The 16032-nt window shown below is 41.9% G+C and overlaps 1 protein-coding gene across 1 annotated transcript in view; it reads left to right on the top strand.

The window, feature by feature from the left end:
• Window positions 1-543: 543 nt before the first annotated feature.
• The window catches only part of TLR7 (toll like receptor 7), a 52947-nt gene continuing 37458 nt past the window's right edge, over window positions 544-16032 (top strand). Inside the window, exons 1-2 of the mRNA XM_049873117.1 lie at window positions 544-667; window positions 1023-1126. Of these exons, the coding sequence (XP_049729074.1) occupies window positions 1124-1126 (3 nt within the window). The 5' untranslated portion in view covers window positions 544-667; window positions 1023-1123. The remainder of the gene's footprint in view (window positions 668-1022; window positions 1127-16032) is intronic.

Raw genomic sequence — 16032 nt, 5'->3', positions numbered from 1 at the left:
TTAAGAAGGGAACAGTTCTCTTGGGGACCACTGTTGGAGAATGACACTATACTGTAAGGGTAGCTGACTTTCTTCAACAGTCATTTCACACCTTTTACAAACAAAAGGATCCCTTCTAGCTAGGCCTGGACAGAACAAGGTAAATTTAGACATTGTCTCTAAGATTTCTATAAAGCAGTGTCACTCAGTGGGGGCGATTTTGCCCCGCCTCCCACTGGGTTGGGGATATTTTTGCAATGTCTATACACATCTGTGGTTGTCAGAACTGGAGGGAGGCAGTGCTACCGATATTTAGTGGATAGAGGATAGGGATGCTGCTAAACATTCTACAATGCAGCAAAGAATCATCTGGCCAAAAATGTCAGTACTGCTGAGATTGAGAAACCCTGCTCTAGAAGAGAATAAGGGTTGGTCTACCAAGTTGTTTGGGTTTAGACAATTATGATGGGAGAAGTAAGAGGAACCTGATGTTTCTGCAACTCTCATGTCTGGGGTGGGTGGCTTCACGCTCCTCCCTGCTGCTCCGCTGCACCGCCCCCCAGCTTGGTTTTTGCACTTGGAAACTCCAGCACTGGCAGCCCGGAGTCTCTGTCTCAAAGCTACCTGCTGTCCATCTCCTCATTTCAGAAGACTCCAGACATAGAACCACTCAATGCAACCTAGAAAGGTACTTTAAACATCGGGACAAATTCACATATTTTAAGCACACTAGATGTGTAAGCTGTTATAAGGGAGCTCAGAGTGGGGAGGGGAGGAGAGGGAACCCAAACCATATACCCACTTTTTTTTTTTAGATTATAAAGACACATTTTGGTAGTCCAAAACCTTAATTCTTCGAAGATAAAGCTAGACCTTTAATAACGTTAGAAGTGGTTTCAAGGAGTATGTCTTCAGTCTATATAACTTTGAGGAAGTAAATACTATTAATAGATGTTTTCAAGAGCACATCGCAAACACGATTTTAAGCTACAGCATTTTGTCTTCTTTGAAATGTGAAGTTAGGTGTTTTCTCTTTATCTTAGTGGATGCTGCTGGGCTCATCTTCCACTGACCTTGTCCTCTCTCATGCTCTGCTCTCTTCTACCAGAAGTCCTCAACATTCCATTTGGGAAGAAGACTAAAAATGGTAAGGATAGCTAAGAGACCCCCCAAAAGTGTTATCTGTAATCTCTATGGGAAGAACCAAAAGCAGCCACCAAGAGTGATGCTTAAGAATCTGTACTTTGTTTGCTGTGGGAACAGCTTTCTGGCATTTCATAATCAAGATGAATCATGGGGCTATTGTGTAATTCCAGATTAATCAACGCTTGCTCAGTCCAACCGCCTAAAAGAGGTAAAATGTGCGGCAGTGGGGAGAAGCAGATGTTTGCATTGGGGAAATAACCTCGGTGGATCTCGTTTTCTCATCCTGTGTTTTTGGTTTCAGAGCCACACAAATCACTGGGGTTTCCCTAACTATAAAATGACCATAAGGATATCTCCCCAACTACCTTCCAGGGCCACTGTCGGGCTCAAATAACATATTTGTTCATGTCCTTGGTAAGCTGTCAAATGTGATGCCAGTAAACCGCCCCCCCCAAAAAAACAAAAAACAAACCCATTGCCATCGAGTTTATTCCAACTCATAGCGACCCTGTAGGGCAGAGTAGAACTGCCCCATAGGGTTTCCAAGGAGCAGCTGGTAGATTCGAACTGCCAACCTTTAGGTTAGCAGCCTGAGCTCTTAACCACTACGCTACCAGGGCTCTGTGATGCCAATATGAGTTAATTATTAGGTGTAATGAAAACTAATCAGAAAAAGGCGTCAGTGGCTCTTTCCTGAAATTATTTTGTCACCCAAATTAAATACAAAATTGAGAGCATTGTTGTTGCTGTCGAATCGATTCCGAGTCTTGGCGACTCCATGTGTGCAGAGTAGAACTGCTCCATAGAGTTTTCAAGGCTGTGACCTTTCTGAAGTAGATCGCCAGGCTTTTCTTCTGAGCCACCTCTTGGTGGGTTCAATCCATCAACCTTTTGGCTAGTAGTTGTTTGCCCCACCCAGGGACTCCACGATGGAGAGTAGCAACCAGGAACCCACTCTGACTTTAAATCTGCATATTGGCTCTGGGGTTCATTTTGTGTTATACCCCTGAGGTATAATGAAGAGCTAACCATGGGGGTTCTAGGTTACAAAGGAAAGTACTGCTTATAGTTTCATTTCCTAGAAACCCAGCTGTCTATTTTAATGCAAACATATGTCTACATCTGCCTATGCACCTTGAGGTAAGGATGATAATAATAAATACGTTGTTATTGTTAGCTGCCCTCGAGTTGGCTCTGACTCATGGCCACCTTATGTATAACAGAATGGAAGGTTGCCTGGTCCTGAGCCATCTTCACGGTCATAGCTGGTATGTTTGAGTCCCTTGTTGCAGCTGTTGTGTAGTGTCTTTCAACCTAGGGGGCTCATGTTCTAGCACTATATCAGACAATATTCTATTGCGATCCATAGGATTTTCATGGGCTAATTTTTGGAAGTAGGTTGCCAAGCCTTTCTTCCTACTCTGTCATAGTCTGGAAGCTCCACTGACACTTGACCATCATGGGTGACCCTGCTAGTACTTCAAATGCCGGTGGCATAGCTTCCAATGTCATAGCAACATGCAAGCCACCACAGTATGCAAAAGTGACAGATGACTGGTGGATAATAAAGCTAGCTCATGCTTACTGAACACTTAGCATGAGCTGAGCATTACACCAAGGGCTTGATACAAAGGATTCTATCTGCACCTTGGGAAACCCTGGTGGCGTAGCGGTTAAGTGCTACGGCTGCTAACCGAGAGGTCGGCAGTTTGAATCCGCCAGGCGCTCCTTGGAAACGCTATAGGGCAGTTCTACTCTCTCCTATAAGGTTGCTATGAGTTGTAATCGACTCGAAGGCAGTGGGTTTGGTTTTTGGTTTGGTTATTTGTACCTTGAAGCAGCCTTGTGAGGTACAGATGTGGAAACTGGGGTTTGGAGAGGTTAAGAAGCTTGAGCACATTGGCCCTGCTGGTGAGTGGGCATAGATCAGGTGGCCTGACCCCTAGAAGCCGTGCTGGAAACCACTCTGTTAGACATACACCAAGCCCAGCACTCACTGTGCTCCAGAAGACACTCAGGAAATGTTTGCAGGTTTTTGCTATGTTATTTTACTACTTAAGAGAGGAAATTGATTTTCCTTTTACCAGGAATGACATGAAAGCAATTCTCAAAAGAAGAAATACAAACAGCCAAAAAGCAATGGAGAAATATTCAACCTCATTAATAGTCAGCTGTTCAGATCCTTTGATCTGGAAATTCCACTTTTAGAAAATCTTCTTAAAGAAACGATCAGGGATTTGGCGAACTAGTTACAAAGATAGTCTGTGCAGCATGGCAAACAGAAACCTCATGTCCAAAATATCTTATGCCCATGGGAGAGGGGTGGTTTATCAAATGTGGCACACCCATTAAATGGAATATTATGTAACCATGAAATCACGTTTTTAAAAAAGAATAAGAAAACCAAACCCATTGCTGTCGAGTTGATTCTGACTCATAGCAGAAGCAATGACATTAAAAAAAAAAAAGACCTCCTGATATAATGTTAAATGGAAAAACAAACTAGAAATCTATAAAGGCCGGGTATTCCTGGTTTTTTCATGCACATGCAAGATAAGTGCCAGATGCTTTTCTAAATGTGCTCCATATATTTTCTTATTAAGCTCACAGAGCAGCCCTGTAGTCTAAGCATTTCACAGTTGAGAAGTTAGAGGCTCCACTGGGGTCAAGTGCTTTGCCAGAGTCAGTACTTGGCAGAAAAGGATTTCAAGTTAAATCTTTCCCCTGGCAAAGGCCTGGCTGTTGCAAAAATGCTTCCTGTTCTGTGAAATGTATGCAGGGCCAGGGAGATTAGCATTAGAAGGAAACATGCAAAGACTTCAACGATAGTTAAGCAATTTTAAAAGTTAAAACATTCTGCTCTTAACCATAGCAAATTCCTTCATGGCTAAGTAAAGGGGTAATAAGGGATCCATTTAGTAAACTAATCAAAATCTGAATTAAAAAAATATATTGCAAAGTCATGCTGGATTTGAAAACCATTGTGTTAGTTTCCTAGTGCTGCTGGGACAGAAATACCACAAGTGGATGCCCTTAAAGAACAGACATTTATTTTTCCACCATTCTGGAGGCTAAAAGTCGACATCAGATCCTTGGCTGTGTCAATTCTTTCCTTGTCTTCCCGTGCGAAAGCATCTCTGTGTCTAATTTGCTTTTTTATAACTCAGAAGTGATTAGATTTAGACCCCACTATATGAGTCGGAATCGACTTGGCACTGGGTTTGGTTTTTTTTTCTACTAATTAACATCCAATTAACCTAACAAAGAAAACCCAATTTCCAAACAGGATTACATCCACAGATATGGGGGTTAGGATTCTAACACGTATTCTGGGGGGACACAGTTTAATCCACAGCAGTCATCAGCACAGATTAACCGACCAGTCTCTTTGTACTCCAAGAATGGGTCATTTATATCTCAGAAAGCCACCAAACTAAGACTAGGATCAGCAAGCTACAGTCTGTGGATGAAATCCAGCTTCCACCTGTTTTTGTACAGCTCACAAGCTAACAATGTTTTTAGGTCCTAAACGGCTAGAAAAAATCAAAAGAAGAATACTATTTGTGACACGTAAAAATTATATTAAATTCATTTCAGTGTCCACAAATACTTTTATTGCTTCTGTATTGTCTGTGGCTGCTTTCATGTGATAGCGGCAGAGTTGAGCAGTCATGACAGAGACCCTTTGGCCCACAAAGCCTAAAATATTCTGTTGTGTGAAATGTTCACTGAGAAAATTGAAGCAATCAAAAGAGAACTTCTAGAGCATTTAAAAAAAAAGATTTTCGTTTTTTTTTTAATTGTGCTTTAGGTGAAAGTTTACAGAGCAAATTAGTTTCTCATTAAACAATTAATACACATATCGTTTTGTGACATTGGTCGCTAACCCTGCGACATGTCAACACTCTCCCTTCTCAACCCTAGGTTCCCCATTTCCTTTCATCCAGCTTTCCCGTCCCCTCCTGCCTTCTCATCCTTACCCCTGAGCTGGTGTTCCCATTTAGTCTCGTATACATGGCTGAACTACATGTGTTATTGTTTGTTTTATAGGCCTGTCTAATCTTTGGCTGAGGGGTGAACCTCAGGAGTGACTTCAGTAATAAGTTAAAAGGATGTCTGAGGGCTATACTCTCGGGGTTTCTTCAGTCTCTGTCAGACCAGTAAGTCTGGTCTTTTTTTGTGAGTTTGAATTTTATTCTACATTTTTCTCCAGCTCTGTCTGGGACCCTCTATTGTGATCCCTGTCAGAGCAGTCAGGGATGGTAGCCAGGCACCATCTAGTTGTGCTGGACTCAGTCTGGTAGGGGCCGTGGTAGTTGTGGTCCATTAGTCCTTTGAACTACTCTTTTCCTTGTGTCTTTGATTTTCTTCATTCTCCCTTGCTCCAGATAGGGTGGAACCAGTGGAGTATCTTAGATGGCCGCTCACAGGCTTTTAAGACCCTAGATGCTACTCACCAAATGTTCTAGGATGTAGAACATTTTCTTTATAAACTGTATTATGACAATTGAGCGAGATGTTCCCTGAGACCATGGTCCTCCCAGCCTTCAGCCCAGTAACTTGGTCCCTCAGGGAGTTTGGATGTGTCTGTCAGTTTGTCGTACTGTGGGGACATGTGTGTTGCTGTGATGCTGGAAACTATGCCACCGGTATTCAGATACCAGGAGGGTCACCAACGGAGGACAGGTTTCAGCTGAGCTTCCAGACTAAGACAGACTAGGAAGAAGGACCTTGCAGTCTACTTCTGAAAAGCATTAGCCAGTGAAAACCTTATGAATAGCAGTGGAACATTGTCTGATATAGTGCTGGAAGATGAGCCCCCCAGGTTGGAAGGCACTCAAAAGATGACTGGGGAAGAGCCGCCTCCTCAAAGTAGAGTTGACCTTAATGACGTGGATGGAGTAAAGCTTTCAGGACCTTCATTTGCTGATGTGGCATAACTCAAAATGAGAAGAAACAGCTGCAAACATCCATTAATAATTGGAACCTGGAATGTAAGAAGTATGAATCTAGGAAAATTGGAAATTGTCAAAAATGAAATGGAACACATAAACATTGATATCCTAGGCATTAGTGAGCTGAAATGGACTGGTATTGGCCATTTTGAACCGGACAATCATATAGTCTACTATGCTGGGAATGACAACTTGAAGAGAAAGGGTGTTGCATTCATCATCAAAAAGAACGCTTCAAGATCTATCCTGAAGTACAATGCTGTCAGTGATAGGATAATATCCATACGCCTACAAGGAAGACGTAAAAAAAAAAACAAAACAAGGAAGACCAGTTAATACGACTGTTATTCAAATTTACACACCAACCACTAGGGCCAAAGATGAAGAAATAGGAGATTTTTATCAGCTTCTGCAGTCTGAAATTGATCGAACATGCAATCAAGATGCATTGATAATGACTGGTGATTGGAAAGCGAAAGTTGGAAACAAAGAAGAAGGATCAGTAGTTGGAAAATATGGCCTTGGTGATAGAAAAAATGCCTGAGATCGAATGATAGAATTTTGCAAGACCAACGACTTCTTCATTGCAAATAACTTTTTTCACCAACATAAACGGCGACTATACACATGGACCTCGCCAGGTGGAACGCACAGAAATCAAATTGACTACATCTGTGGAAAGAGACAATGGAAAAGCTCAATATCATCGGTCAGGACAAGGCCAGGGGCCGACTGTGAAACAGATCATCAATTGCTCATATGCAAGTTCAAGGTGAAACTGAAGAAAATCAGAGCAAGTCCATGAGAGCCAAAATATGACCTTGAGTATATCCCACCTGAATTTAGAGACCATCTCAAGAATAGATTTGATGCATTGAACACTAGTGACCAAAGACCAGATGAGTTGTGGAATGACATCAAGGACATCATCCATGAAGGAAGCAAGAGGTCACTGAAAAGACAGGAAAGAAAGAAAAGACCAAGATGGATGTCAGAGGAGACTCTGAAACTTGCTTTTGAGCATCGAGCAGCTAAAGCAAAAGGAAGAATTCATGAAGTAAAAGAACTGAACAGAAGATTTCAAAGGGCCTCTCGAGAAGACAAAGTAAAGTATTATAATGACATGTGCAAAGAGCTGGAGATGGAAAACCAAAAGGGAAGAACACGCTCAGCGTTACTCAAGCTGAAAGAACTGAAGAAAAAATTCAAGCCTCGAGTTGCAATAATGAAGGATTCCATGGGGAAAATATTAAATGACACAGGAAGCATCAAAAGAAGATGGAAGGAATACACAGAGTCATTATACCAAAAAGAATTAGTCGATATTCAACCATTTCAAGAGGTGGCATATGATCAGAAACCGATGGTACTGAAGGAAGAAGTCCAAGCTGCTCTGAAGACATTGGCGGAAAACAAGGCTCCAGGAATTGATGGAACATCAATTGAGATGTTTCAACAAACAGAGGCAGCACTGGAGGTGCTCACTTATCTATGCCAAGAAATATGGAAGACAGCATCCTGGCCAACTGACTGGAAGAGATCCATATTTGTGCCTATTCTCAAGAAAGGTGATCCGACTGAATGTGGAAATTATAGAACAATATCACTAATACCACACACGAGCAAAATTCTGCTGAAGATCATTCAAAAATGGCTGCAGCAGTATATCGACAGGGAACTGCCAGAAATTCAGGCCGGTTTCAGAAGAGGACGTGGAACCAGGGATATCATTGCTGATGTCAGATGGATCCCGGCTGAAAGCAGAGAATACCAGAAGGATGTTTACCTGTGTTTTATTGACTATGCAAAGGCATTCAACTGTGTGGATCATAACAAACTATGGATAACACTGCGAAGAATGGGAATTCTAGAACACTTAATTGTGCCCATGAGGAACCTTTACATAGATCAAGAGGCAGTTGTTTGGACAGAACAAGGGGATACTGATTGGTTTAAAGTCAGGAAAGGTGTGCGTCAGGGTTGTATTCTTTCACCATACCTATTTAATCTGTATGCTAAACAAATAATCCAAGAAGCTGGACTATATGAAGAAGAACAGGGCATCAGGATTGGAGGAAGACTCACTAACAACCTGCGTTATGCAGATGACACAACCTTGCTTGCTGAAAGTGAAGAGGACTTGAAGCTCTTACTAATGAAGATCAAAGACCACAGCCTTCAGTGTGGATTGCACCTCAACATAAAGAAAACGAAAATCCTCACAACTGGACCAATGAGCAACATCATGATAAATGGAGAAAAGACTGAAGTTGTCAAGGATTTCATTTTACTTGGATCCACAATCAAAAGCCCTGGAAGCAGCAGTCAAGAAATCAAAAGACACATTGCATTGGGCAAATCTGCTGCAAAGGACCTCTTCAAAGTGTTGAAGAGCAAAGGTCACCCTGAAGACTAAGGTGCTCCTGACTCAAGCCATGGTATTTTCAGTCACATCATATGCATGTGAAAGCCGTACAATGAATAAGGAAGACCAAAGGAGAGTGGAAGCCTTTGAATTGTGGTGTTGGCGAAGAATATTGAATATACCATGGACTGCCAAAAGAACGAACAAATCTGTCTTGAAGGAAGTGCGGCCAGAATGCTCCTTAGAGGCAAGGATGGCGAGACTGCGTCTTACATACTTTGGACATGTTGTCAGGAGGGATCAGTCCCTAGAGAAGGACATCACACTTGGCAGAGTACAGGGTCAGCGGAAAAGAGGAAGACCCTCAACAAGGTGGATTGACACAGTGGCTGCAACAATGAGCTCAAGCATAACAACGATTGTAAGGATGGCTCAGGACCCGGCAGTGTTTCGTTCTTTTGTGCATAGGGTCGCTATGAGTCGGAACCAACTCTACGGTACTTAACAACAACAACATGAAGCTTCTATGACTTTGCCTTGGTCAAGTTGTGCTGACTTCCCCAGTATCGTGTACTGTCTTACCTTTCGCCAAAGGTATCTACGGAGCCCTGGTGGCTCAGTGTTAAGAGCTTGGGCTGCTAAAAAAAAAAGGCTGGCAGTTGAAATCCACCAATCACTCCTTGGAAACCCTACTGGGCAGTTCTATGGGGTTACTGTGAGTCGACTCTACGGCAATGGATTTTTTTTTTGTATTGTCTACTTCGTGTTTTTCCCTCCCCATCCCTCCCCTCCCTCATAATCACCAAAGGTTGTTTCCTTCTGTGTGTAAACGTAGAAAATGTTTTCTGATTCCTGGTTTATGGAAAACACGGGGATAAGGTGTAAGGTCAAATAAGATTTACTATCCTATGGTCTTTTGTGCCTGTTGGGATTCCTAATTTATGTGAGACTGCCCTATATCATTTTATGCTTTTACTTTGGAAAGTAAGTCTGTTGGGTTAAAATGGAAGGGAGCAAATGATAAAAAGTCTCTCTTTTTAAAGTAATGTGTTATGTACTTCATTTTTTGTTGTTATTATATAATGAGACTTTAGTCTATAGTTAGAAATACATCAAAATTCATACAAAGGGGATATTTGGTCATAAATCTATTAGGGCAGTTCCCAGTGGAGGCTCAGTCTATAAAACAAATAGCACTTAAGTAACTTCCCTTATTTGCAGCTCTTGGTTAGCTCCAAGGAGATACACACAGTACAAATCTAGTTATCAAATCATCCAGTGCCATAACAACAGGGCAAAAGGTTAGTGAGTTCAAATCAAGGGTTTTCAACAATTGCGCCCCCAACTCCTTACCTCTTCCATGTCCTCTTCTCATTATTCTCTAGCCATTATCTCTGGTTCAACCCAGCCTAATCCATCTGCTGGCTCCCTGTCATGACATAAACTCCCTTGTTCCTACAGCTTGGCCCAAGCAACTCTTTCCATCAAGAATGCATATGCCAGCACTTCTTCTGAAACTTGGGCAACTTGGGTTTTTTTCTGCTTTGTGATCTTGAAAATGAATTGAAGGAGGAGCTGAGTGCATGGAACCGTTGTCCTCTGAAACCTGGGACATAGTAGTCCATAGGAGGTGCCCAGTGTCTTTGGCCTTCTGACTGGTCCGTTGGTTTGTTGGTTGGTTGGCTGGTTGGGTAAATGTGTGAAGTCAGGAGAGGAGCAAATCCTCTCTTTACTCAGTACAAAAAAGTGCCCCCCAGGCCTCATATATTCACGTCTCAAGATTATTATCCTTCTGTGAAGACTTTTTCTGAAAATAATTAGGTACAACCAGATATTGCCTATGCAAAGAATATGTGATAAAGACTGGAAGGGGAAATACAAACTGAGTAGAGAAAGCATTTTTATTTGGTTTTGTTTCCTTTGAGGGCTGTCCTGTTGCTTCCAGGCAATCATACTCTACTTCCTTATGGAGCCACCCTGCTACTCTCCTCTCCCTTTGAACCTCTGCCATCTCCTCCCAGTCTCTTACTCTTAGCTGATAACCTTGTTTTCTATGTCACTGAAAAAACTGAAGCAATTGGAAGAGAGCTTCCGTATGTTCCCTACCCCCTTGTGTACCTACCTACAGCATCTGCACCCCCTGTATCCCACTGGACCCCCTGTTGCTGGGTAACAAATCACTTCAGAATGCAATGGCTTGAAATGATGACAATCACATTCTGTTATCTGTTCTGGGATTAAGTGTTGACGGAGTTAATTAGATTCTTCTCCTACCGGGTCTCTCACACGGCTGCAGTCAGAGAGGGCCTGGGGCTAGAATATTCTGAAGACTCACTCTCTCACAGGTCTGGTGCCTGAGCTGGGAGACTCAACAGCTGGGGACTGGAGCAGCTGGGGTTCCTCAGATGCCTCTATTTCCACAGGGTCTCTCCATGTTGTCTGTCCAGTATGGTGGCTAAGGGAGCCAGACTTTACATGGCAGCTCAGGACTCCAAAGCAAGGAAAGAGAGCACAAGGGAGAGCTAGCACTAGGAGAGAACTCTATCACCTTTCCTATCCTGGCCTTGGAAGTCCTGCAACATTATTTCTGCTATTCTATCCATCAAAACAGTCAAAAGGCTGTGCAGGCTCAAAAGAAGACAGGAGGTGTATCAAAGGATTCGTGAACCTTTATACTAAGAATGAAGGAGTCCTGGTAGTGCAGTGGTTAAAGCACTCAGCTGCTAACTGTAAGGTCAGCGGTTCAAACCCACCAGTCTGCGTCTATAAAGATTACAGCCTTGGAAACCCTATGGGGCCGTTCTGCTCTGTCCTATGGGGTCGCTATGAGTTGGAATCAACTAGATGGCAATGGGTTATACTAAGAATGAAAGTTTTATTTTCCTAGCTAAGGCCAATCTCTCCACTGGTCACTGGTGCACTGTCTCCTCCATGCTCCCCTCCTTAGGGTCAACACTCCAGCAATCTGCCCTCTCTCTCCTATATCATTACATCATCATAATTATTATTAATTTTTTTTTGCTCTCATGACCTTAAGTGTGTCATTTGCACCAACATTATAACATGCTGTTATATCTTCCATCCTAAAATAAATTCTCCTGACTCTACTGCCCCTGTGAACTACTGTCCTGTGTCTTTGTTCCCCTGTGCAGGAAACCTAGAAATGTTTGCTGTCTCCAATTCCTCTCCTCCATTCTTCCAGGAACTTTGAAGTCATATTTTACTTGGTTACACCTTCAAAATATATCTAGTATCTAGCCAGTTCTCACCATCTCCACCACTGCCATCTTTGTCTTTTGCTTGAATTACTGTAATAGCCTCGTAACTTGTCTCTGGGCTTCCACCCTTACCCCTTATTGTCTATTCTCTACACAGTAACCGGCATGATCCTTCTAAAATGTAAGTTGGACCACATCACTCTTTGATTCAAAAACTTTCAAGGAATCCCTAATCCGCTCAAGGTAGAGACCACCATGCTCAGAATGCCGGGCAAGGCCCTAAGTGCTTGGGCCCCCTCGCTCTCTAATTTCATTTCCTGTTATTCTTCTACTCCTCTGCTCTAGCCATATTGGCCTCATTGTCAACTTTGGGAATATTCTAGCACGTTTCCAACTTGGGGCCTTTGCATTAGGCTGTTCTCTCTGCCTGCAATGCCTTTCCCTTGCATATCTGCATGGATAACTTCCTCCATCTCTTCAGGTCTTTTCTCAGATATCAGCTTCTCCATGATGCCCACCCAAACTACCCAACATATAAGCACAACCTTACCCCCAGTGCCTGATCCCCTTTACCTTGCTCTATGTTTTCTTTTTCCTTAACAGTTATCATCTAACATCCAACGTAGTTTCTTATTATATTTATATATATTTGTGTTTATTATTTACTATCTGTCTCAACCTGCTAGAATGTAAGCTCCAGAAGAGCAGAAATCTTTTCTATTTTGTCCACTGATGTGTCCCAAGCAACTAGAAAAGTATGTGGCACATAGGAAATGTCAATAAATGTTGAATTTTTCATCTTTCACAATTTCCTTTGACATTGTTAGGATGAGTTTTTATCAGTGCCTCTGTAATTCTATTTTCAAAAAATTTTTTAATAAAAAAAAATGCTTGTTGTCTGTAAAAAAATGTCAAAGAGCAGAAAAGGGTATAACATGAAAGTAAAAATCATTCTCCCCTCCCCATTAAAGGCCCCCTTCATACCATTTCCTAGAAGAAATGGCCCTTAAAAGTTTCTTGTATGTTTTTCCACGCTTTTCTTTGTGAATACAAACATATAATCACATATAGTGTGTGTATATCTATCATACCATATATGTTATTTTGACACTGCTTTAAAAATACATATTAATTATTATAACCTAACTCAAACCCACTGCTGTTGAGTCAATTCCAACTCATAGTGACCCCACAGGATTTCTGAGGCTGTAAATTTCTATGCAAGCAGACTACCGCATCTTTCTCCAGTGGAGCTGCTGGTGGTTTCAAACTGCCAACCTTTCAGTAGCAGTCAATCGGTTTAACTACTGTGTCACCAAGGCTCCTTTATAACCCAACGGTATATCTTAAATAGTTTTTCAGGTCAATACCCATTACCACTTCCTTTTCTTTTTTTATTGTGCTTTAGGTGAACGTTTACAGAGCAAATTCGTTTCCCATTCAATAATTTGTACATAAATTGCTCCATGACTTTGGCTTCATTCCCCACAGTGTGTCAGCACTCTCCCCATTTCCGACCTGGTTTCATCATTTTCTTTTGTCCTGATTATCTACCCCTTTCTGCCTTCTCATCTTATAATTGATTGTTTTAAGGAGTACATTCTTCTCGGGTATTATTGTTTATCTTATGTGCTTGCTTGCCTATTGTTTGGCTGGGATGTGGTATCTGGGAATGGCTTCATTTCCAGGTCAGAAGGGTATCTTAGGGCCATAGTCTCAGGGGTTTCTCTAGTCTCTGTCAGATCAGTAAGCCTAGTCTTTTTTTCTTTTTTTGTGAATTTGATTTGTTTCTTCTACAATTTTCTGCTGCTCTTTCTGGGACCCTCTGTTGTGATCCCTGTCAGAGCGGTTGGTAATGGTAGCGGGGCACCATCTAGTTCTTCTGGTCTTGGTGTCGTGTAGTCTGTAATTCATGTAGTCCATTAGTCCTTTGGACTCACTGCTGCCTTGAGTCTTTGGTCTCTTTCACTCTCCCTCACTCCAGAGGGGAAAAGACCCACTTTCTTTTTAAGGGATGCATGGAGTATTTGTGTCCTAGGGCTACTGTAACAAATTACCACAAGCTAGATGGCTTGAAACAGAAATTTATTATCTCACAGTTCAGGAGTCCAGAAGTCCGAAATCAAGGTGTCGGCAGGGTTGGTTCCCTCTGGAGACTCTGGAGAAGAATCACTCCATGCCTCTTTCCTAGCTTCTGGTGGTTGCTGGCTATCCTTGGTGTTCCTAGGTGTCTTAGTTACCTAGTGCTGCTATAACAGAAATATCACAAGTGGATGGCTTTAACAAGGAGAAATTTATTCTCTCACGGTCTAGGAGGCTACAAGTCCGAATTCAGGGTGTCAGCTCCAGGGGAAGGCTTTCTTTGTTGCTCTGGGGAAAGGTCCTTGTCATCAGTCTTCCTCAGTCAAGGAGCTTCCAAAGGACTACCTATTCTCCTTGCTCTTGTTTCTTGGTGTTAATGAGGTCCCTCTCCTCTCTGCTCGCTTCTCTCTTTTATATCTCAAAAGAGATTGACTCAAGATACAACCTAATCCTGTAAATGGAGTCCTGCCTCATTAACATAACTGCCTCTAATCCTGCCTCATTAACATCATAGAGGTTTACACAAAGAATAACCACATCAGACCACAAAATGGTAGACACTCACACAATACTGGGAATCATAGCCTAGCCAAGTTGATACACATTTTTGGGGGACATGATTCAATCCATAACACTAGGCTTGTAGCTACATCACTTCAGTTTCTACCTCCGTCTTTACATGATGTGTGTGTCTCTGTGTCTCTGGGTCACCAAGTCTCCTGTTCTTTTCTCTTATAAAGATACCAGTCATTGGATTTAGGGCCCACCCTAATCCAGAATGATCTCATCTTAACAAAGACTTTATTATTTCCAAACAAGGTCACATTCACAGATATCAGGGGTAAGGACTTCAACATATCTTTTGAGGGGACACAATTCAACCCACTGCACATGGTATTCCACTCTTGGTAGTTTCCCATTTGTTACCAGTCCTACTATTTCAGAGAGCTGAATAAAACTAAAAAAAAAAATTATCTTTAGATATAGAGTATTTACTATAATAAAAGATGAGCTAGTTTTTTTGTTTTTGTTTGTGTGTATGTGTGTATGTTTTTCCCTCTGTGGAATCCTTGAAAGTTTCATGGTGGTTCGACTATTTGTAGTCACAACCCCACTCCCAATTCCCATGTTTTCTTTTTCATAACAGTTATCACCTAACATCTGATATAATTTCTTATTACTCTTAGATATTTTTGTGTTTATTATTTACTATTTGTCTCAGCCTACTAGATTGTTGAGCAGCAGTTCGCAGGGACTACCAAGACCCACTGCTGATCCAGACAATGAAGTTTCAGGAGGCTCTGGGCCAATCTTTAGAATCATAGAATAACCACAATAGAAAAGGGCCATTGAGATCAGCAAGCTCAAGCCCCACATTTTGTAGACAAGAAAATCAAGGTTTAGAAGAATCCAGTCGGTAACCCTCATCAGACAGAGTGGCTGATGGATCCTGATCTGACTTTAAGTTCCTAAGAGACTAACTTCCATAATAAATGAACATGAGAAGTCAGGCTAATCTTGGCCTTCCTCTAAATTCTTGCAAGACCCAAACCACTTAACCGCATTTCTTCAGTTTTGCTATTTGTCTAACAGTTCCTACTTGCATAAGTGTCCTTCTAACTCCTCAGATTACATTGATAAATCTTGCAAGCTTGCAAAATTTTGAAGATAAAAACACCACCTGCAAAGCTAAAGTTAGACACATCTTGGTAAATGTTTTTTCCTATGAGTAATTATATCTCTGGACCAATAAGCAACATCATGATAAACGGAGAAAAGGTTGAGGTTGTCAAGGGTTTCATTTTATGGATCCACAATCAACACCTATGGAAGCAGCAATCAAGAAATCAAAAGAGGCATTGCATTGAGCAAATCTGCTGCAAAAGACCTCTTTAAAGTGTTAAAAAACAAAGATGTCACGTTGAAGGCTAAGGTGGGCCTGACCCAAGCCATGGTGTTTTTGATTGCCTCACATGCATGTGGAAGCTGAACGATGAATAAGGAAGATCAAAGAAGAGTTGATGCCTCTGAATTGTGGCGTTGGCTAAGAATATTGAATATACCATGTACTGCCAGAAGAACGAACAAATCTGTCTTGGAAGAAGTACAACCAGAATGCTCCTTAGAAGCAAGGATGTTGAGATTACTCTCACATACTTTAGACATGTTATCAGGAGGGATCAGTCCCTGGAGAAGGACATCATGCTTGGCAGAGTACAGGGTCAGCGGAAAAGAGGAAAACCCTCAACGAGGTGGATTGACACAGTGGCTGCAACAATGAGCTCAA

This window comes from Elephas maximus, chromosome X, assembly GCF_024166365.1.
Source record: "Elephas maximus indicus isolate mEleMax1 chromosome X, mEleMax1 primary haplotype, whole genome shotgun sequence".
Lineage (NCBI taxonomy): Eukaryota > Metazoa > Chordata > Mammalia > Proboscidea > Elephantidae > Elephas > Elephas maximus.
The sequence above is the reverse complement of the archived record's forward strand: the minus strand, read 5'-3'. Positions and strand labels throughout refer to the sequence as shown.